The following is a 23777-nucleotide window of genomic DNA, read 5'->3' on the forward strand; positions in this document are numbered from 1 at the left end:
AACCCCACTTCTGCTCTCTTTCAAAAGTTTCAGACCACTTCTGCACAGAGCCAACCTCAGCCAGATCAAATGTACAGTATGCATAGGCTCAGTATTTCCACATGTAGAGAGGACATTATCTATGACACTAAGCAGAACTTTCTACTCCCTCCTTCACTTTAACAAATTATAGAAGGTGTGTGTTGAACATTTTAAACATTCATCAACGATCAAAAAGCAGGTGGTTTCCTTTCTCCTCAGCAACAATGCACTATGACTGTATTATTGCATTATTTCTAAATTCTGTTTGTCATCTCAAGGGCTTTATTTCTAATCACCCTGTCAATGTTTACAATAAACCAGCTTACTTTCATCAACCAACAAACAATTTTACAACATTCGTGACCCTCCCCCACGACTGGGACATTTTGCTCTGTCTGTTTTGTAAAGTATGATGGCACAAGTTGCCTTAAAAAGCAAGGTGTCGCTTTAAAATACTAACTCAGGGGTCACAATCATTACATTGAAGGAACAGAAAAAAAAAGAAATGCTTGTAAAGTCTCAAAGCAAAGACAATCGTAAAAATGACATCCTGTAAAGCAAAATGTTAAGTCATGGCCCCTCTGGGGAATGTCATCTTCTTGTTCGCACTGCTGATCAGGAGTGCAGCCTTTCATTATCAAAGTGGGCTTCTTTAATTTTTAAAAGTTATGACAAACCCACATTCCATGAAGATTTTTTCTATAAATGTGTGAAGAGCTGCATTTATAATGATTTGCAGTTCCAACTATCTGTTTAAGGCATTTTATAGTATTGTGTTGACTTGAAGAGAAGAAAAAAAAAAAAACACATCAGTTTCATTTGACTTTAAAGACATTTGGTGTTTAACGACTAGTGGTTTTGAAAATAACAGCAGCTAAAAAGACCTAATGCTTTAATTTAACGCCAGGAGAGGGTGTCCTCATGGTGTCTCTCTATGCTCGGCAATAAACCAAGGTGGCCTAAATGATCAAACAAGTGTGTTTATTGAAAAATAGCAGAAAGCTGAAGAAATAAGAAGTGCCAGGACCACAAATTAAAAACTATGGAGTAGGAAAAATTATATGAATTAACCATCTAATACACATCAATATCTAAATATAGACTGTACACAGTATATCTATAACCAAAAAAATAACAGGTGCAGAACAAAATCCATGATCATTTTTACTAGCGAAGACAAAACAAACTAACAGTATGTATAAAGTCAATGCATCACAATACACAGATCCCCTAATAATAATTTGTGCCAATTCAAATACAATAACGCGATAATAGCTAAAACCAATGTAATGTCAAAAACAGAACTGGAGTCTGTTAGCGAAGCAGTAAACAGAACAACCCCCCATAAAGATTAACTAAAATCCTAAGCCTAAAAGGGCAACGACTTTGTGCAACAATTTTATGTGACATTTTTTATGTCACTTGTTAAATCGGGCCTATTTTAAAACCTACATATATATGTTTGGTATCATTGTTTTCAGAATTTATTAAACTTTAATGTAATGTTGTTATACTGTATATTCAGATTTTTATTCCGTTTTTAAATTATAAACTAAAAAATATCAAGAACTCACGTCCCATGAGACGAGACTTTGTGCCAAGAGATTTAACCACGCCCGAGGCCGGAAATAAGGAACAAAGAGTAGGACAGCTGCTGTACAGGCTTTTAAATGTTTGAAGCGTCGCACGAGATGCAGATCACGCAGCACGGCAGCAAGCCAGCAGCTGATCGAGCAAAGAGGAGGTAAAAAAAACCCTGTATTTGTTTCCCATTGTATCACCGTTTAACAGGGGGTTTTGGAGGAGTGACCGCATCTCCTTGGGGTGCGTTGAGCCCCCCTCTTCACAACGTGAACAGCAGAGACGCGAAATGGCTGGCGCATAGCGCAGAAAAGGGGGGTTGGTGAGCAAAGGTAGCTATCTGCTACCTTTAAATATGCTCTATACTGGTTCCATATATCCACCTTAATAAAAAGTGTCTGTGTGTCTGTCTGGTTGCTATGTTTCTTGCATGTATCATTCCAACACATGGTGCAGCACAAACAGTAACACAGTTTTTATGAATCCCATACTAAACAGCATATAACAAAGACACATGCATTGTCATTTGTCATTCTATCACAAATATTTGGAGTAATGCATTTATTACTACAAATGTTTGTGATGTACCTGTTCTGTTGGAAGGACAAACACAATGTATTTCATTACTACACACATTACAAAATACATTTCAATAGATAGTGCTATGCAATCTCACCGAGACTGCACAGGCGGTGAACCAGCTGAGGGCAAGGAAGGCTGCAGGGATCTGTGGTATCCGGGGTGAAATTCTCCAGGCTGGTGCTAAGGCTATCCTCCTGGCATTGCAAACAATCTTTCTTCCATTTGGGAGATGGGTGTCATCTCAACTGACTGGAAAACAGTACTTGTTGTCCCTATCTGGAAAGGAAAAGGTGATCGCTTGGATTGCGGAAACTATAGGGGGATAACACTGCTCTCAGTGCCGGGTAAGACCCTTAGTAGGTTCGTTCTCAATAGGATCCATGATCACTTGCTCACCTACCAGTGACCGGAGCAGTCTGGTTTTACATTTAAGAAGTCTACCATCGACCGCATTCTGGCACTGAGGGTTCTTATGGAGCACAAACAAAACACAAATATCAGCAGAGTTATTTTGCGGCCTTTGTCAATTTTTGTAAAGCATTTGACTCAGTTGATTAAGCTACCCTGTGGAACATCCTGAGACTTCATGGGATCCCCTCAAAGTTGCTGGATATCATGGTTGGCCTGTACACTGGTATTTTGAGTGCTATACAGAGTGAAGGCAGAACCTCTGCATTTTTCCCCAGTTGATTCTGGGGTTCTTTTCCTACTCTGTTCAATGCTTGCAGGGTCATGGGGTCCAGCGGCTGTGAGGCATCTGTTGGTGAAAAAAGATTCACGGATCTTGACTTTGCTAATGATGCTGTGATCTTCTTGGAGTTAATGGAGGCTCTGATCGGGGCTCTAGAGAGACTGAGTGATGAGTCTGAGTGTCTGAGCTTGTGAGTGTCCTGGATAAAAACCAAGAGCCAGGCCTTTAATGATCTCTTGGGCACAGCCATCAGCAGTGTGTCTGTCTGCGGATAGAGTGTCAACCTCATCAAGAGGTTTACTTACCTCAGCAGTGACATTCACGTCTTTGGTGACTCTTCCTATGAAGTCAGTAGACGAATTGGGAGAGCCTGAGGGTGATGAGGTCTCTAGAAAGGGTTGTGTGGCGCTTCTGATATCTCTGCAAAAGGACAAAGGTCCAGGTCTTTACAGTCCTGGGGCCTCATGTAGAAATAGTGCGTATGCACAAAAATGTTGTGTAAGCCTGTTTCCACATTCAAATCGCGATGTATAAAACCTAAACTTGGCATAAAGCCATGCATATTTCCATGGTAACTAATATCCTGTTGTACGCAAGTTCCGTGCTCAGTTTTGCAGACTGGTGGCACCCAGCGTCAAAGCAGTGCTACTGTCCCTGTGTGGTTACCGTTTCTTTTTTAGATCCACATCCCTGACGCGGCATTATAAATACACTGAAATTAACCACATATTGTTTATTAGTTTCATGCATCTGATTGTAATTAACCTGTAACAATATAATGGTCCACAGAATGGTCAAACTATTCCAAATACCATAGCTGTTTTAGCATTGTTACTCTCACTGCACCTTCTTTTTATTCTTTCAGCTGCTCCTATTAGCGGTTGCCACAGCAGATGAACTTTTTCCATATTACTCTCACAGCACCACTTGAAGCAGCTGATCGGAAAGAGAATTATCGGTATACAGTATCAAGCACACGCTGCCTCAGCAATGCTGCCTATTTGAACTGCTTCTCACACAGCAAATGCTTCAAAACCTTTCCTGTACGGACCTCACAGTTCAGAAACAGTTTCATCCCAAGTACTATAAACGCACTCAAAAAGTCCATCAAGTGCTCCTTGTAGAACTGTTTGTACTTATTAGTACAATCACCTGACTGTAAACTTGCACTACAGTTATAATACAGTAATCCTTTGCAATATCGCACTTTGACTTTCGCGGCTTCACTCTATCGCGGATTTTATATGTAAGCATATCTAAATATATAACGTAGATTTTTCGCTGCTTCACGGGTTCTGCGGACATTGGCTCTTTTTACTTCCTATACATGCTTCCTCAGTTGGTTTGCCCAGTTGATTTCATACAAGGGACGCTATTGGCAGATGGCTGAGAAGCTAACCAATCAGAGCACGCAATTAAGTTCTTGTGTGCTGAATGAGCGCCGAATTTGATTCTGCGGTGTTAACCAGGAAGTCTCATCTCGCTCATTCAGCATCAAGAGAGTTAACTTGTGTGCTCTTTTGTGTTTATCTTTGTGCATGGTCAAGCCCTTCATTATGGCTCCAAAAAATGATCTGCTCCTGCTACTGCTTCAGGGGACGTGCCCAAGCACCAACGGAAGATGTTAACGATTGCCGAAAAGGTTAAAGTTTTGGATACATTGAAGGAAGGGAAAAGCTACACAGCTGTAGGACGCCATTACGGCATCAATGAGGCTATGATTCCTTTTATTTAAAAAGGAGGAAAAGAATATAAGATCTACGGCCGCAGTGTCCTTTTAACCAGGGTGCAAAACGAGTTGTAAGTGGATGTAATAAGGCAGTAGTCTGGATGGAATCTGCTTTAGGGATTTGGATTGAAGACTGCCAGAAGAAGAACAACGGCAGTGCTACACAGTCGCCTGAAGAGGCTCCTTTAAAAGAGTTGTAATGCTCTCCTTTGTTGTGCAGTAAAACTAAACTCATTGTGATCGGACAAGTCATCGTGTCATTGTTGGTGAGTAACCAGAATTAACTTTCTACTTACAGTACTTAGTATATGTACGTACGTTTAGTGTCACTGTACACACATTTACTGTATACAATTTTTCTTGCATTGTACGTATTTATTGCTGGTGGCCTGTCTATCGTAATGGCTGCAACATATGTGATATCGGAGACACTCGATATCGTTAAAATAATATTTAGATTTTTACTGTATATAAATAGTGTGATTACATACATAATTTCAATGAATCTTACCTAATATCCAAGAGAATACAAGGGGTTTATGCTGTATAACTGGGCGGGGAATATTTATAATCAGTGTGGGAGAGTTTATAAGGGCTTAAAATATATAAAAATAACCATACAAATATATGGTTATACTTTGCGGATTTTTCACCTATCGCGGGGGGTTCTGGAACGCAACCCCTGCGATCGAGGAGGGATTACTGTATTGCACAACCTGAGCCACTTTATAAAGCGTTTACAGTATTTATATATGATGGCAATATTTTTAAGATGAAATGCAGCAAAATATGTTTATTACATTATACAGATAAAACTTCAACTTCATTTAAACAATCTATATTGTTAATAATTAACACAGATTTTTCCTGCCTCGCGCTGTATGCTTGCTGGGACTGGCGTAACACTGGAATGATTGAATAATTAAACATGTACTACGAAGATATTTCAATATTCCTTAAAAGTTTTGAAGAATCAGCATTCTAAGCTTACAGATGGCTTAACGTCTATTACAGAGCTGATTGTGTGGCGATAGGGTATTTGGAGAAAGAAAAGTAAGGACAGGAATTGGGGGTTAGTACGTTTGAAAGAGAAAGTAGTGCTGCAATAAATTATTTCATCAAACGTCGTGCACAATCACTGCGCCACTGTGTTCCCATGTATAATAACATACTTTAACTCCTATCATCATGAAAATGATATCAAGTATACATCTCATTATTTTAATTATTCAGAGAGCTGTAATATTACGAATGTAATGGATTCTGTGTCCTGTCAGAGGAAGAAAAAGCCCAGAAGCATGAAGTGATTCACACACATAGAGCACATAGAAGATCAAATACAAAAAAAAGCATTTAACGTGCTACTTTAGTTACGATAGGATTTGAGAAACTAGTAAATTAAATGATTTAAAATGAAGTTTATGATGTTCTACTTTAATGCAAAATAAACTACGTGATTAAAGTGGAAATTTCAAGATTAAAGTTGACATTTCATGCTTTTTTCCCCACTGTGTGCCTTTTTTTCTCTCTGTACCCTAATAAGCTTTCATATGACACTCAGACGGTGGGCTACAACTCGCCTTTTCACGGCGACTTTGATACATGACAACTTCTTTTTTATTTCGGGCACTGTGCGACTTTGTGAACTTGACCTTTCGAGTTTCTCCGACACTCTATGTCACTCGATCAACTTCCTTTTGTTGTTTATACCACTGTTTAAACCAACAAATAGTATGTTTTTCCTTGCCTCCACTCGGTATTTGCTGAGCTTCTTCTATTTCCCCCCATGCTTTTGCCATTGCCTTTTCACAGAACGCCGAGCTTAAGGGCTATTTATATTGATTTGCATATTCAAAGAGGCATAATTCCGGCAGAACTTTGACCATGTCCCGAGGGAGGTGGGAGACATCGAGCCCGATTGGGCCATGTTCCGTGCCTCTATTGTTGAGGCTGCTGACCGGAGCTGTGGCCGTAAGGTGGTCGGTGCCTTTCGTGGTGGCAATCCTCAAACCCGTTGGTGGACACCGGCGATGAAGGATGCCTTCAAGCTGAAGAAGCAGTACTACCGGACCCTTTTGTCCTGTGGGGCTCTGAAGGCAGCTGATAGGTACCAGCAGGCCAAGTGGAATGCGGCTTAGGTGGTTGCTGAGGCAAAAACTTGGGCGTGGGAGGAGTTAGGGGAGGCCATGGAGAACGACTTTCGGACGAGGAGATTCTGGTACACCGTCCGACATCTCAGGAGGGGAAAGCAGTGCAGTGTCAACACTATATATGGTGGGGATGGTGCGCTGCTGACCTCAACTCGGGATGTTGTGGGTCAGTGGGTGGAGTACTTCGAAGACCTCTTCAGTCCCATTAACATGCCTTTCAATAAGGAAACAGAGCCTGAGGACTCGGAGGTGGGCTCCCCCATCTCTGGGACTGAGGTCACCGAGGTGGTCAAAAAACTCCTTGGTGGCAGGGCCCCAGGGGTGGATGAAATACAAGGCTCTGGATGTTGTAGGACTGTCTTGGTTGACACACCTCTGCAACACTGCATGGACATCAGGGACAGTGCCTCTGGACTGGCAGACCAGGGTGGTGGTCCAGCTCTTTAAGAAGGGGGACCAGAGGGTGTGTTCCAACTACAGAGGGATCACACTCTTCAGCCTCCCTGGAAAAGTCTATTCAGGGGTCCTGGAGTGGAGGATCCGTCAGATAGTCGAACTTCGGATTCAGGAGGAACAGTGTGGTTTTCGTCCTGGTCGCGGAACAGTGGACCAGCTCTACACCCTTAGCAGGGTCCTGGAGGGTGCATGGGAGTTTGCCCATCCAGTCTACATGTGTTTTGTGGACTTAGAAAAAGGGTTTTGACCGTATGCCTCGGGGAATCTTGTGGGGGGTACTCCAAGAGTATGATCAGTGTCAGAGCTTGGTCCGCATTGCCGGCAGTAAGTCGAACCCATTTCCAGTAAGAGTTAGACTCTGCCAGGGCTGCCCTTTGTCACCGATTCTGTTCATAACTTTTATGGACAGAATTTCTAGGTGCAGCCAGGGCATTTAGGGTGTCCGTTATGGTGGGCTCAGGATTGGGTCACTGCTTTTTGCAAATAATGTTGTCTTGTTTGCTTCATCAGGCCGTGATCTTCAGCACTCTCTGGATTGGTTCACAGCTGAGTGTGAAGCAGCTGGGATGGGAATCAGCACATCCAAATTCAAGACCATGGTCCTCAACCGGAAAAGGGTGGAGTACCCTCTCAGGGTTGGGAGCGAGATCCTGCCAAAAGTGTAGGAGTTCAAGTATCTCGGAGTCTTGTTCACAAGTGAGGGAAGAATGGAGCATGAGATCGACAGGCAGATAGGTGCTGCGTTCGCAGTGATGCGAGCTCTGCATCGGTCTGTCATGGTGAAAAAGGAGCTGAGCCGTAAGGCAAAGCTCTCAATTTACCAGTCGATCTACGTTCCTACCCTCATCTATGGACATGAGCTGTGGGTAGTGACCAAAAGAACATGATTGCGAATACAAGTGGCTGAAATGAGTTTCCTTCGCAGGGTGCCTGGGCTTACCCTTAAAGATAGGTTAAGAAGCTCAGTCATCCGGGAGAAGCTCAGTGTAGAGCTGCAGCTCCTTCACATCGAGAGGAGTCAGATGAGGTGGCTCGGGCATCTGATCAGGATGCCTCCTGGACGCTTCCCTGGTGAGGTGTTCTGGGCACGTCCAACCAGGAGGAGGCCCTGGGGAAGACCCAGGACACGCTGGAGGGACTATGTCTCTCGGCTGGCCTGGGAACGCCTCGGATTCCCCCGGAAGTGCTAGAAGTAGTGGCCGGGGAGAGGGAAGTCTGGGTATCTCTGCTCAAACTGCTGCCCCCACGACCCGATCTCGGATATGCAGAAGAGGATGGATGGATGGTAATTCTGGGAGGAGATGGGGCAGGACAGCAGGCGCGTGCGTTACTTTTCACACTGACAGGGATTTATACAGCTTAAGAACGTGGAAGTGGGCGAATGCACAGATTTATGCATCTGGATTTTTTTGTGCAGAAGCACATTTCTGATTTTGTGCTTACGCCATGTTATAGTGTGAATTCTACGCACACTGTTATGCATGAAGCCCATGGTGCTTCCTGTCTTGCTATATGGTCGTGAGACATGGACGCTATCCAGTGACCAGAGACGAAGAATGGACTCAGTACTGTCTCTCTCCGGAGAATCCCTGGGTACCGCTTGTCTGACTTTGTTTTGCTCATGGAGTCCCCAATGAGGCACATTCCCAGCACTGTGAGGGAGTGTCAGTTACGGCACTACGGCCATGTGGAATGATTCCCAGAAGGTGATCCAGCAGACAGGATCCCCATTGCTGTGGATTCGAACTGCAGTACCTGGCCAAGGGGATCCTCACAGAAGACCTGGCAGTGGCAGCTAGACAGTCATTTCCAAAGGGTGGTACTGGACTGCGTTTCTGCCTGGGGGGTTGCCAACCAGGATCCTGAGCTTATTCATCATGCGGTGGGTGCAGCAACTCGTTGTTCTAGTGGATGCTCCGAAACCTGACCTGACCTGTGCACTACAAATGTTAATGCTGAATACACTGAAGTCCACATTGATTACTTAAATTTCAACCCATCTTAGACAGGCAGCATAACTAGTATTTAATAAATGGTGAACCAATGGATTGATGTTAAATGTCATCTTAAAGGCTGATCTTTTGTGCTGATGGAAGCAGAGCGCACTAAAAGCTCTGTGAGGGTCTCAAGACTTCTTATATTTAACAAGCAGGTTACAGAAATAGAGGTTCAGGTGTATGTTTGTTTAGTACAGGATGATGATAAAGATCAAGTTCTTTGTGAAGCTTTCTTGCAGAACACAGAGACGTGGATTTTGCATCTTCTTGCGCTGTAGTTCAATAACGTGATCACTGCACTAATTATTCATGCCATTTCTTTCTTATTATGTTTTCCATGGGATACCAACCAAAGCGAATTAGCTATTAAAAAGTGTCTGTGCCATAGAATTAGTATGGCAAACTCATGCTTTGAGATCTACCATATGCGGTTTGAACCGGATAAAACTTGTTATTGAAAAAATTCATGGTCCTATAGTTGGAAACTTGTTAAGGGTAAATGTGGCACCAACATTAGGAAGGTTTTCTTTACACAGAGAACCACAAACAATTGGAAGTGACCAAGCAGTGTGGTAGACAGTAAGACTTTAGGGACTTTCAAAACTTGACTTGATGTTATTATAGACTAGCAAAATACCCACGCTTCGCAGCGGAGAAGTAGTATGTTAAAAAAGTTATGAAAAAAAAAAGGAAACATTTTAAAAATAACGTAACATGATTGTCAATGTAATTGTTTTGTCACTGTTATGAGTGTTGCTGTCATCAAGGATTTGATTATCATTATTTCTGTCAATCAGGTTCGTATTTGGAGGATGTGTTGTGTTCAAGTTATATTCTGTTTTTGTCAACCGTTGGAAAGATAACAGGTTTCATTCATTGAAGTGTTCACTACCCAAATCGGTAGCACAGTCCTTCACCAGCAATTTTAACTCCGTTACAGCAATTGTAACTCCGTTACAAAGTGATGAAAAGTCTTGTTTTTACCCTGCGTCTTCTCATTAAACTTGTATCTCGCGAATATCGTATTCGTTGTAGGCATGACAAACGCCAGCGGCAGCCTGTCTATGAACCTAATTTGAACTTTAGGTTTACACCATGCTTTGTTTCCGTAGTAGCTGCACTTATGAATATGCTTGTATGCGTCACTCGCTTCATATTCTTTTGCTGCCTTCTCAATTGTGTAGTGCGTTTTTTGAACAGGTTTCACTCATCGAAGTGATCACTACCCAAATCGGTACTCATGAATCTAAGATGTTTAACAGGCATTCCCGGTATTAAGTTGTGGATTTTCCTGCGAATATTTAGTGGCAGCGTGTCTATGAACGTAATTTAAACTTAAGCTTTACACGTTGCTTTCCTATTGATGTGTGTACAAAGGCTTGTTCAGCGTCAGAGGGTTTCCGCAGTAGCTGCACTTATGAATATGCTAAGCACAGTCCTTCACCCGCGAATATTTACCTTATATGGGCAGGCACTCAATTACGTGGGAGACATGATGATGCAGGATGCAACTCCGCTTCACAAGGCGACCGAGCTGCTGGCTATGGCCGTATATATGGACGAAAGTAGGTTCCAGTTATGACCGTTATGCATAGAATTTCGAAATAAAACCTGCCTTACTTTTGTAAGTAAGCTGTAAGGAATGATCCTGCCAAATTTCAGCCTTCCACCTACACGGGAAGTTGGAGAATTAGTGATGAGTGTGTGAGTAAGTGAGTGAGTGAGTCAGTCAGTGAGGGCTTTTAGTATAGAAGAATTAAGTGGATAGGACTAGGGAGCTTTGTAGGCCTTAATGGCCAATTCTCATCTATAATGTTCTAACAAACAATTTCAATAAAATTCAGTTTATTTTGTAACAGAAGAGAATAAACAACAAATCTAAAAGAGAGCAGTAGCAGTAGTAATAGCATGACACTTACTATCATGAGTACAACCAACAAACAGACAGTGAGCACAGCACTGAAAAAAAACTTGTGTCCCACTTACTGAAATTTGTATTAGGGCAAACCGAAATTTCTTGCTTCATATAAACAATAGAAAAGCCTCTAAGGAACATACTGTAGATATCTGAAATAAAACAGCAACTGATATAAAAAAGTAGACATTTAAATTCAGAAATCTGTTATTTTTTTGTTGACCTGTCATATACAATTTTTGTACATACGTTGTTTTATAGTGAACTCAAAATTTGAATGGGAATAACATATATTTGTCAACAACCATCATTTTAAAAAGCCTGCTTATTAGGTCTAAATAAAGTGGACTTGCACACACACACAAAGACACATAAATGTACTACACAAACTGTAACACAAGACATACTGAGATCACACACCACATTAAACATAAATCATGAAAAAGAATGAAATACATGAACCTTAGGGAAAATAAACACACCCAGTTCTGACATGTTCTAATAAGAGCTCTGTGGCATAGAATTTAACCTTTTTTATTACCCTCAAAAAAAAAAAAAAAAGGGAACCATTACACCTCGGAAAATACTTAAAAAGAAACACTTCCTAGTGTATTTAAAAATAAAATGCCGCTAGCCGTGAATCAACCTGGCTAACAATGAACCTTGGGGTTCCAGAAAACTCCCACCAGATCTTATAGTGTGTAACAAGATGGCAAGATGTACCTGAAGAACATCTCGAGTTGCCTCGAAAGCTTGCATATTGTAATCTTTTTAGTTAGCCAATAAAAGGTGTCATTTTGCTTGGCTTTTCTCTACATTCATAATGGCTAACATGGTACAACATCCTAGAACTATTGACCTGAAATTTGGTACACATATACTACGTAACCTCTACTGCCCGCTTTTGGGGTGATCATTGACCGCCAAGGTTATTCCTCTTTTTATTTTTATTTTATTGTAGAATTATCTCTCTGCTGCGGCCAGCAGGGCGGCCGTGTGGTGCATGCGTACCGGCGTAGTTCTCATCCCTACCACCTTCGCCGTCACTTCCCCTACCTCTTCATATCTTAAATCATTCTTGAGGCAGATTGAAAACTTAAGTGCCAGCTGAAGTGAAAAATTAAGGAAAACATACTAAGTAATTGCAACACAAACACTGACTTAATCAGATTTAATGCTAAAAGATGCCGAGAAAAGAAGAGAAGAAGTGGGCTGCTAGGGTGGAGAAAAGAAGAGATGCTCAGGAAACAGCAAGTGCATCAATCTCTGAGCAAACAAATGCTAAGCGTACAGAGAAAGAGTAGGAAAACTATGAAAGCTTAAGTCAAGTGTACTCACTGCATGTTATCGTGCAGCGCACTGTTACTGGTAACTGTATAATAGACACCGTGTTAAAGGAACTGCAGTAATATTCAAAGACTACAACACATGAAGTCACAACAATTATACCATTTTTTAACAGTGTAAAGAACTGTGAAAGGTAAACGTCCTCAATTTAACCTAAAAGGACCGCTCAGGAGTTCTCTTCGGACTTCTTTGTTTATGTCTCTTTAACATACTGGACAAAATGGTACAACATTCCCCTAAGCCTTAATAGAAACATACCATTCATAATACAGCATGCATTGACAAAACCTAAAAATCCAAGCTTTAACATTTTTGCAGTTCTGCTTGCTTTTCTCAAAGAACAAATTAAAACGTAACACTGCCTTGTGGTCAGGATGCCACAAAAGACTCCACGCCTCCTGAACCCTGAACATATAAAAATGGACATATGAACTTGTATACTCAAAATGTCACGTGTTATCAGCTTAGCCAGTTTACGGCTGTAGTTCTATATAAGGTAAAACAGTAAGATCACACATCCTTTAATTAACCATGAACAGCTATACATCTCACGAACAATTTTTAGCATGCAAATATTTGTGTTTATATTTATTCATTAAGATGAAGCAATTCTGAAACAACTGTAATGAACTGGCACCTTCTCTTGCTGGAGCTCCCTGAGATCTTCTAAACTACTCACAGTTAGAAAATAAATAGATGAATATTATGAAAGGTAGCTTGCTAATCATGAAAATAATAAACTAATATACAAGCTGACAACATTGCAAAACAAGATACTAAAATGGAATAAATTCTTGGTGGAAAATAGTGCATTTACTTTTAAGAGAACATAAAAATAATCAAACAGCTGTTCATTTATTCACACCAATGCCTGATGTGTGTGATGAAAAGACAAGAACTGTCAAGTAAGAAAGTAAAGTACTGCACACAGTAACTCTATGAGCAGCAGATCCCAGTACAATGTCACACATTAAGGCCCAGGTCACTCAAGTCATTTCTCCTGTCACAGCTCAAGTGTACACCTGTCATGTCTGCACCGCTCTCAGCAGCACACTGCCTCACCCCACTATGAAAGGGCCCTACTGGGAGATGTTCATTATTGTTCTGTAGCCCCTCATCTTCCCATTTTACTTATAAAACCAGTTTAAGGCACAGCACGACAACAGAGAAGCCATTTCTGTGCCAGATATATTACAATTATCTTCTCAAATTGCAGTGTTTGACCAAAAACAGCCCACTCATTCTCAAATTTCATTCATTAATTGTTTCGATTTTTTTCCTTAAGCTTTTTTTAAACATCAGCCTCTCAGTTTATCATTTTGTGAAATGTATCTGTTGTTGCACAGCTTATTTCACAAACAAGTTTTAAATGAAAGTCAACGTGAATTTAAAGGTGTGTTTTAAAATGGTGAAATTATCAGCCATTTTAGAACAATATAAAAAGTGGTTTTGCATAAAAAACAATTAACTTATTTCTTCCCCCGCTGGTCCTAAGACTGCCAGTCTGTCATTTTCTAACCCATTTAGTCCTGAACAGGGTTGCATGAGATGCTACATCCTATCCCAGCTAGCATAGGGCACAAGGCAGGAACAAGCCCTTGACAGGGCGCCAGTCCATCACAGGGCGAACACACACAAACTAGGGCCCACTTAGGATCGCCAGTTCACCTAACCTGCATGTCTTTGGACAGTGGGAAGAAAACGGAACACCCAGAGAAAACCCACACAGACATGGAGAGAACATGCAGACTCCACTGCACCACCATGCCACCTCTCCTAAGACTGTATGCAAAGGATAACAGGACACACTGTGGACCCCCTGGAGGTCGTAGCGAAGAAGAGAATGAAAACAAAACTGAGTACAATTATGAACCATGCTGCACACCCTCCCACGGAGGACTGCAAGAGAACAAATTACTCAGCAAAAGTGACTTAAGAAACATTACGGGGCTCCTTTATACCAACAGCAGTATGTCTGCATAATGTCTCCCTCGGACTGTGACAGCCAAGTCAGAAGTTCTTTCTTCTTAATTTTCTTCCTTTATAGTCATACTGGTGTGTGTACTGTATATTTATTTATTTACTTAGTTATCTACCTATCATATATGCATTTATTTAAAGAGCTTCTATAAGAAACTAAATTTTCTCATCGGGAAAAATAAAGTTCTATCTAAAAGTCACCAGTTATTTTACTGTATGTGTTTGTAATGCAGGAGAAAACCATACGAACACAGGAAAAACAAGCAAGCACAACATGAAAGAAGTCCAAGGCAGAAAACAAACCAGGATCCAAATGATGTGAGGTGACGGCTCCAATAGCTATACCGATCGATAGATAGATAGATAGATAGATAGATAGATAGATAGATAGATAGATAGATAGATAGATAGATAGATAGATAGATAGATAGATAAACTATGAGATTTGTCTCCAAGTGAACTTATACAATGGTTTCTCAAAAAAACATTTTTGTTGTAACAATCAAGAAAGTCAAAACACACTTGTGTATGAAATACTCAGACATACTTGATAAATTCCTTTGAATCGTGAAGCAACCCTGATGTAGTATTTCTGGACTAACAAAATAAGGAATCGAGCTGTGAAATACTTAAATATGTTGTTATGCCAGGAGACCACTTTTTGGCAGAATTCATCCTGAAATAGCAATTCTGGGAACTAATTCAATAAGAAGTGAATCGTCTGAAAATGAGTGAGACATCCTCTGACCATATTATTTATTATATTACAGTGAGAACAAAACATATTAGTGGATGAATGCTTTCAAAAATAATAAAGACAGTTATTACATTATGACCATGGCTGAGTACTCACAGTCAAAACATTCCAACTCCAGTCACCATTATTATTTTTGTTTTGTTTTGTTACTGTATGAACTGAACTGAAAACGCACATCCAGAATGAGGAGCTCTCAAATGGCAGCCTATAGTGGACTGCTATGTCTAGTTTTATGTGCCATGGAATACTTGTTGCTATTTCAAACAGAACTTCTTTGTTGATAAAACTGTGTGGCATTCTCAGTCCATTACATAAATCAAAAGGAAATTAAATGAGCACCACCACTGGCAGTTTTAGTTCAAGCTAATCCAATCAAAACTAAGGTCAAACCCCCAAAACTTTCTCAGTTGAAAGACTTCTGCTTTTGCACACATTATCTAAACAGAATAGGCACACAAATGTGTTTTACTCCTGTGGCAAATGCTTTGTTTAATTGTCTCCTGTCTAAGCCAACACATTTCTTTTATAAACATTCCTATAAAGTTAAAAATGACACTGGTGCTAGAGAACACACCACTAGTAAATGACACACCACTAGTAAGCACCTGCCGCTGACAACAACTTCCATGAGCAAAAGGGAGCTTACTTTCAGCAGATAACTATCTTGGTGTAAAACTGTCAGTGCCATCCCCTGCAAAGAAGCCGCTCTAAAACTACATTTAAACAGTTCACTGCATCAAACTTCAGGCTATAACTCTACAAACAATCCCAGTCCAGACTTGCCAAGACAATGTGCTCACTGGGTTGATTTTAAAATGGACTGAACAGTGTGTTGCTGGTGCTCTAGTGCTAAAATGAAAGTTGACACTGACACAGACGGCCGGGATGCCTCTTCAACGAGAGGACCGGTGGAGCAAGTGTGGGCAGAACAGTACCTCCCCCAGGACGTTAGAGGGCACCCCCCTGGGTTGCAGAGGTGCTTTGGATTCCTGAAGGGCTTCATGGGAGTTGGAGTTATCTACAGGCCTGTTGGGATCCAGGGGTGCGGTCAGGGGGTGCTGCAACAGCTGCTGAGCCCTCTTGGGCGGGTGCACTATAAAAGGGGCTGCCTCACTCCATTCAAGGAGTCAAGAGTCGGGAGGAAGAAGACAGAGCTTGCAAGAGTGAAGTGGACGCAGGGGACGAGAAGAAAGGACTGTGAGCATTAATGTGGTGTTTTGGGTACTGTGTGTGCTGTATAAAAGGATAAAGAAAATTAAACGTGTGTTCTGGGCTCCTGGCTGTCTCAATGTCTTTCTGTGTCTGGGGATCTTTCATGGTACATACAGTATGCCAGGGCACAGGGCCTACAGACTTCTGTAACAGTTAATTTCCACTTTTATTTCAATTAATCATGCTGTGAGAAGTCAAACAAAATGAGACCTTTAATTGGCTAACTAAAAAGATTACAATATGCAAGCTTTCGAGGCACTAATTAACCATGCTGAACTGGTTTATTTTGTCTATATAGAAAACTTTTACCAGCAAAAATAAGAATTTCACCGTATTTGGTGCACAGTATTACATTACAGGTAATGACTACTACTTGTGCTTGTTAAATGCGCTATGTTCAGGTGTCACTCTTTAGTCATAAATACCAAGCATTATGGAAGAAGATGATCCGCTGTGGCAACCCCTAACATGAGCAGCTGAAAGAAGAAGAAGATGGAATTTGTATCCAAGAGGCTAATTCCCCACAACTTATTTGTAGTCAGTCATCTTTTCATGTGATTCAAGTAGTGACCACTATAGAGTATGCATAACAGAGGAAGCTAAACAGGCTGGTCAAGCCAATAAGAGCAGAAAACCAGTATGGACGGCCACCGCAACAACTCCAACGAGAATACAGGAACAACACATGGATTGTTAACGTGTGCATGGGCCAGAACCTGCTTGCACTTGATTGCAGTTCAGTCAGTGTTACATTTAATTGTAGATCATTCATTCATCCATCCACCCATTTTTCAAACCTCCTTATCCTGAGCTGGGTTGTGGGGGCGGCTGGACCCCTATACTAGCAAGCACAGGGTACAAGGCAGAAACAACCCCTGAAAAGGGTGCCAGTCCATTACAGAACGAACAAACACACACTGGGTCAATTTAGCATCACCAATCCACCTAACCTGAATGTCTTTGTGAGAAAACCCAAATGGACATAAACAGAGCATACAAACTCCATGCAGTGAGGACCCAGGATGTAAACCCTGATCTGCTTACTGAGAGGCACCAGCATTACTGTGCTGCCCATGGCTGAAGATATAAACATTAAAGCAAGTTTTCCTTCAGCTAACAAATGCAGTGAAATACTCGAATGATTCTGCAATCAATAAGACAGAGTAGAAGAGACAAGTGAAGAACTTTGTTTCTTGGAGTAGACAGAACTGTCTGCAGGGAACTGGTCATTGATTTTTGCCACACCAAAATGCCTCTGTATCTGGTCACAAATCAAGGAGTGGATGTGGAGGTGGTCCGGTGGGGACTGATCTCATAACACAGAGAAACTAGAGAAGAAAGGGCAGATCAGGCTCCGGTGTTCCTTTAATGCTTTAGCGACATCCTTCACATCTTCTACAGCTCTGTGATGGCGAGTGTGGTGTGTTGTGCTGGTGACCTGCCGATTCAATAAGCTAATTAAAAGGGCAGGCTGAGTTATGGGATGCACTCTGGACCGCCTGGAGTTAGCAAAAGAGAGATTGTAGACAAAATTGAGTGCCATTATGAACAATACTCCATATCCTCCCTCTGACACACTAACACCGAGGACTTTCAGCCAATGACTTATCTTATATATAAACGCCTACGCATGGAAGTGTGTGTGTCTGTCTGGCCCAGTAGTGCGAGGGTACTACAGCATGAGGTTCAGAGAGCCGGCCCAAAGTTAACGAATCGGAAGAAGAAAGCGACTGTTGCCAAAGTAAAGCCGCCAAGAAAAGATAGAAACTCTTACACAAGAAAGACGAGTACATCAGCAAAATGGTATCCCTTTTGCTTTTCCTCCCGCCGCTTTATACACAAGCGAGGCGAGCACATCAGCCCTCAGAACATAGGAAAGAGACGCCCAGAGTAGTTCCTTTCAATTACCTGACATCTCTACATTTCAATTTCTTTTCTGACAGATTCAATAGTTTCTAGGACCCCGGGCTTTTTACAGCATGGGCTTACACAGCTAGTACAGTATAAGCGTGTCATGAAACGCTACTGGAACTCCTTTATTTCAACCAAAATATGTCACCTCACTGGGACCGCCAAGTCAGAGATTTTCTTTCTTTATAATTTTTTTGAGTCATTCTGGTGTGTTGAGATCATAGTGTTTGTATATAGTTATTTATTTGGTGAGCTTCTGTTAAAAGCCAAATTTCCCCATGGGGACAAACAAAGGTTCTATCTTCTATTTATATGTCTGTCCCACATGCAACATGTTGCTACTCTCTGATGCCTTGAATGTTTTAAAAATACACAACTCCTGTTTATTTAATAAAAGACACACATCAGGTTACCTCATGTGCCCCAAACTTCCATTTCTGTGCTACAGCGTCACAAAACTGTGCAAAGAACAAAACCCCTGAGAAAAACTGCACTAGTTGGGTAATTCTTTAACAATTTGTTGAAAACGTGTTTGCAGATGAACACACACATAAGTACACTATACTGTCCCTGTAAAGTTTACTGCATTTCCACCTGTATGGTCACTTGCGGGCAGAAAAACAAATTTCAGAGTAAAACGACATCAGAAACTTGACACACATTTGATCTAAGATTTACTCAGAGCCTCAAAGACACTTCAGCATAGGCAGTAGATAGCAGGCCACTGTTTTCAAAGCCAAGTCTTGTATTACCAAGAAGCTTCAGGTCTTTGTTCCAACCAGTGAGCGATTTTCTCTTTAATTAATCCCATTGTTTAATTTGCATGTCTTTTTTTTTCTTAATGCAAGATTTGGAAATTAAGAGGAAGTGCATTTAAGAATGAAGCCAGGAAGCATCTTTTACACAAAGAGTTGTGGGAATCAGGAACAAACCACCAAGCCATCGAGTTGAAGCAGAAACCTCGACAACCTTTAAGAATCTGGATAAGGTTTTGGCACAGCTTAGCGAGGAGCTAAACAACTGAGTGACAAATGAACTTCACGTTTGTCAGATTTCTTATGCTCTATATTTATATTGGTATTTTTGCCAGTGTTTAAAGTTCTTCATTTTTTCTTATTTGTTTTCCTATTAATCCACTTTTTTCTGTGGAGCATCCACCATTAACTATATCCCAAAACATGGAATAGTGGGCATGACACCAGAAATATCAAAGCTAGGTTTGCTTTATTGGAATACAGCAAGTGGTATTTTTTTAATTAAGATTTTAATCATAACTTTCATTATTTTAATCCAGGAGATCTTGTTGTTTAAATCATTACTTTGTAGTAACCTGGTCAATGGGACTAATCTTGAAGTTGCAGCATTCAGATTTGTTTACCTGGGGTCTGCTCCACTTGCCCCTAATCTCTCATTATTAAGAGAGAGCAAACTACTGTACATTGAAAAAAGTGAATTTATAGGAAAACTGTGCACAAAAATGCAAACATTTCAGCTTTTCCTAGAAAATCTGCTACTCTTCCTCGTTTAGAATAGGCCCAAATGAGAAAAAAAGAACACATAAGCAATCTAATCAAACTTCGAGGTAAATGACAGTGAATGTTAAACGAATTGGAACAAAAGGCAGTAAAGCGCAGAAGTGACGGAAGAGCGAGCCTGGGAATCGCCATACTAGGCGACTCGACTGGCCTTCACCGCCTCCCTAGAAATGTCAACGGGGCTCGGCTCATTTTTATAATAGACAAGAAAAAAAAAAAACACGCGTCACGTCCATAGCACAATAATAGCCCCGTAATGAAGTACCCGGGCCTAACTGAAACCTCCAGCTGTGTACAATAACCTTATTGACATGCCATGGTGGTCTGCCGTCCCGTCCCAACCAGGACTGCCACACCCCCGCCATTAGAAAGTGAAGGGCAGGCAAGTCAGGGCGTTCCGTTAATCCCGACACGCCCAAGGTGGGCTGCGTTTGTTCAACACCTTTTTACTTTTTAAAATAACACACCGGGACTTTCTCCGAACAAGTTAAAACACGGGTGGCAGTTTCGCCTTTGTAGGAGACAATCATGACAATTAAAAAAAAAAAAACTGTTTATGTGGTTATACTTAATAACAGGTAATGAAAGCCCCCCGGTACTTAATGAAGCGTTAGCGGCTTACCTCCCAGTGACGGGACGCAGTTTACTGTTTTGACTCTCTGCTGTCGCCCCTTCATTAGCGCGTCCTTCTCGACGCTCTCCACAAGGGGCGCGCTCCCGCATTTACCGCGCATGGATTCCACCGCTAGCGGGTGGAAAGCCGCCCCGGGATAGACCGCCGTTTTTAAAACAGAAAAGAAAAGAAAAGAAAGGAAAGAACACACGCGTTGGGTTTCTCAGTCTTGAGGCGCGTGTCGCACTTACTTGTCCGTTCCGCTTCGTCCTCCGTCTCCACAAAACACCTGGCGAGCGTCAAAGCACCGCGCCAGCAGTCGCCGGGGTTTTATATTCAATTCCCTCCCCTGAAGAGCAGGACGATAAGGGGAGTCGAGTTACTTTTAACTCCTTCAGGTAAGCGATTGAAAGTTTGGGAAAGAAGGACAAAATATGCAAGGGATGCGGCAGTGTAATTGTATGCTTTGAAGCGAGCGGAGCGAAATGAATTTCAGGCACGTCAAGTGACCAGAGTGTACTTTAATTTACACACGCACATTTAATGATGGCTCATCAAAATGTCCCATTTTTCCGCCCTGTTGTGGTTTTTTTTTTTTTTTTTCCCCTGCATCAGAGATGATCCGTGATTTAAAAAACGGCGGTGTGTGGGCGTCTAGTGCCATTGCTGCCCTTGCTGATTTATATTCGCCTTCGGGCCTGCGCAGAGTGCTTTCACTCCTTTGGTGACACGTACGGCGCTAATGACCTTTTAATGAAGTCTTTTGGGGCAATTAAACCATCTGTTTAACAATCACACCTGTAATGAAATCCCACCCACCTTAATAAAGTGACAAGCATCTGAGTTTGGTTGACCAGATTGTCATGGTGCCACAATTTATTAATCCAGCAAGTGTGCTAAACACAAATACAATTGAAGCTGAGCAATTCTTCTCCATCAACTATCATGTAAATTGTAAAATTACACATGACATCAAAACGTTCCCCTTATATTTCAGACATCTAAAAATGGGACATTTTCTTCAATTCCAAAACACTTCTGGAGAAAATGGGACACATAACCTGAAACTGGTACTATCCCGGTCAAACCAGAATGCCTATTCACACTAATCTGTCCAGTTGCTATGTCTGTGTTATATGCCGCTTGGTATGGGATTCAGAAAAGCAGTGCTGATGTTTGTGATGCGCCATCTGTATTGCATTTTATGACTACAAATTTTGTGAAGTGACATCTGTTGCATTTTATTACTATACACATTGCAAATAAGATTCTAGTAGGTGGTTTACTACAAACATTAACACTGAGGTCTACATTGATTATTTAGATTTCAACCTGTCTTAGATGGGTAACACAGCTAGTGTTCAGTAAGTCCTTATTTTCTGAATAGGAAAGGTACTTTGTTTTCAGCAACCAATGAGTTTCTGTAAGGTGCAGGCACAGGTTCGCTTTTGCGTGTTGTGTTACCACAGATGCAAACTAAGTTATACAGTGCCAAGTGCAGTGCTTTTGGTAGTTCATGCCCCAAAACCCCCTATGCCCTCTTCAAGGCAAACGTGACTTTACAAGGGAAAAGATTACTGCTTCGTTGCAGTGCATGGCATGGCACACTGAAGAGGAGGCACAAAAGAGTAATGCTGTGTAAAGTATGGTGCTTCATCTGTACCAATAACTCACCAAAGTCCACCAATTTTTGGTCAACCAGTCAGCACAATTGGACCGAGCCCAACCCATGATAGTTCTTGGTTGGACAAAAAGTACATACCTTAGAGTAGGAGGTAAAAAATACCATTAAAAAAAAAACTCCTAATGACAAGAACAGGTCAGTTATGCCTATAAAGCTCATCAGCTTCATTCACCCATCTAAGGGGGCGTTAAACTCAAATCCTGGAGGGCTGCAGTAGCTGTATATTTTCATTCCAGTCACTTTCTTCATTAGTAACCAGTTACTTCTGAAAAAGAAAAATGCTTTGTTTGCTTTAATTGCAGCTGAATTGCTTTAAATGATTGTAAACCTTTGAAACTTTTTTTTTTAAATTTTCCTAGTTCTCAAATACGGCAGAGGCTAGGGATCTGCGCTGGCACTCGGAAGGTTGCCAGTTAGAATCCTGTAAAATGCCAGAAGTGACTGTACTCTGTTGGGTCCCTTGACCATGGCCCTAAACCTGCAATTGCTTTGCCCTGGGTATGACGTTAATTTGCATCCAGCCCTTCAAGCAGGTCCTCCAACTTACAGGGAAAACTTGGGGGTTGGAGGCATGATTGGCACTCCAGCCACCATAAAAATAAACCCCACATGGATCAAGTGTGGTGCTGAGGTGCCACCTGCTGCACTTGGGTCCCAATCCAGGTGGTTCATCAGATGTTGGGTGCAGCAACGCGCTATCAGTACATGATCGTGACCTCTCTCTCTATTCATCAAACAATTATGAGCAAGCGATCTCCAGGGTCTCAGACTCCATTTTAACATCACAATTTCTTAATAAGAACCCAGTTCTATCTAATAGTAAGCCCATTATTGTATTGCTAGCGTTTCCATAATGCCACACCAGAAACCTTTTTTCTGTGAGGACCATTCAGATGTTAAGGGTTCTTAAAAAGCACGTTAGTTAAAATTTAAATACATGAGGTCTGTTTAGTTAGTAATTGGTTACTAATTAAATTAACTGAAATGAAAACATGTAATCAGTCTGGCATTCTGGGATCTGAGTTTCACACTCCCAACCCAATTTCTCCAAAACACCATTGCCTCAGCATTTGAAGGTTTCCAAAATGTTTTAGCACTGTGCTGGCGCCCACAGGTGTTGACCAAATGGATTCTTACTCCTTACATTGCATTTTTAAGTAGCTTGCTATCTTTAAAATCACATATGAATCAGATTACTAGGACAACATTTTTTCCACTAAGAAACATAGCAAAAACACTGCTGAAAATACATTACTTTAACATGGCTTTCTCATAGCTTCATCTTAGTTTAATCCTGATGCTCTGTATATTTAATTAATTATCATTATTATCCATGGTGGCTCCAAAATCTGTACTAACTCCTACTTTCTCTTCTGTTCTTTTTCCGGTTTTCTGTGGTGGCGATCTGCACAACCAACTAATCAAAGCACTGTGATGTTCCTACATTGATGGATTAAAGGCCAGAAGTCCACATGACCATCATCATCAAATTCTAGCATGAGAACCCCAAATACAATCAGGACTGATTCAGGTCATTTATGTTAGGTAGAATGCCTAGAGGGGGCTGATGGTCTTGTGGCTGGGAACCCCTGCAAATTTTATGATTTTCTCCAGCC

General features: G+C 41.4%; 1 protein-coding gene across 4 annotated transcripts in view; it reads right to left on the minus strand.

Moving 5' to 3' along the window:
- The window catches only part of paplna (papilin a, proteoglycan-like sulfated glycoprotein), a 176805-nt gene extending 155741 nt beyond the window's left edge, over positions 1 to 21064 (minus strand). For 2 of the 4 annotated variants that reach the window (XM_039741984.1, XM_039741983.1), the window contains exon 1: positions 20487 to 20649. In XM_039741984.1, coding sequence (XP_039597918.1) covers positions 20487 to 20598 — 112 coding nt within the window. In that variant the 5' untranslated portion in view covers positions 20599 to 20649. Of the gene's footprint in view, positions 1 to 20486; positions 20651 to 20728 lie in introns of those variants that run through there. The other 2 variants (XM_039741985.1, XM_039741986.1) reach the window with 2 other exon arrangements.
- Between the last annotated feature and the right edge of the window lie 2713 nt (positions 21065 to 23777).

Source organism: Polypterus senegalus, chromosome 18 (assembly GCF_016835505.1).
Source record: "Polypterus senegalus isolate Bchr_013 chromosome 18, ASM1683550v1, whole genome shotgun sequence".
In the NCBI taxonomy this organism is placed as follows: Eukaryota; Metazoa; Chordata; class Cladistia; order Polypteriformes; family Polypteridae; genus Polypterus; species Polypterus senegalus.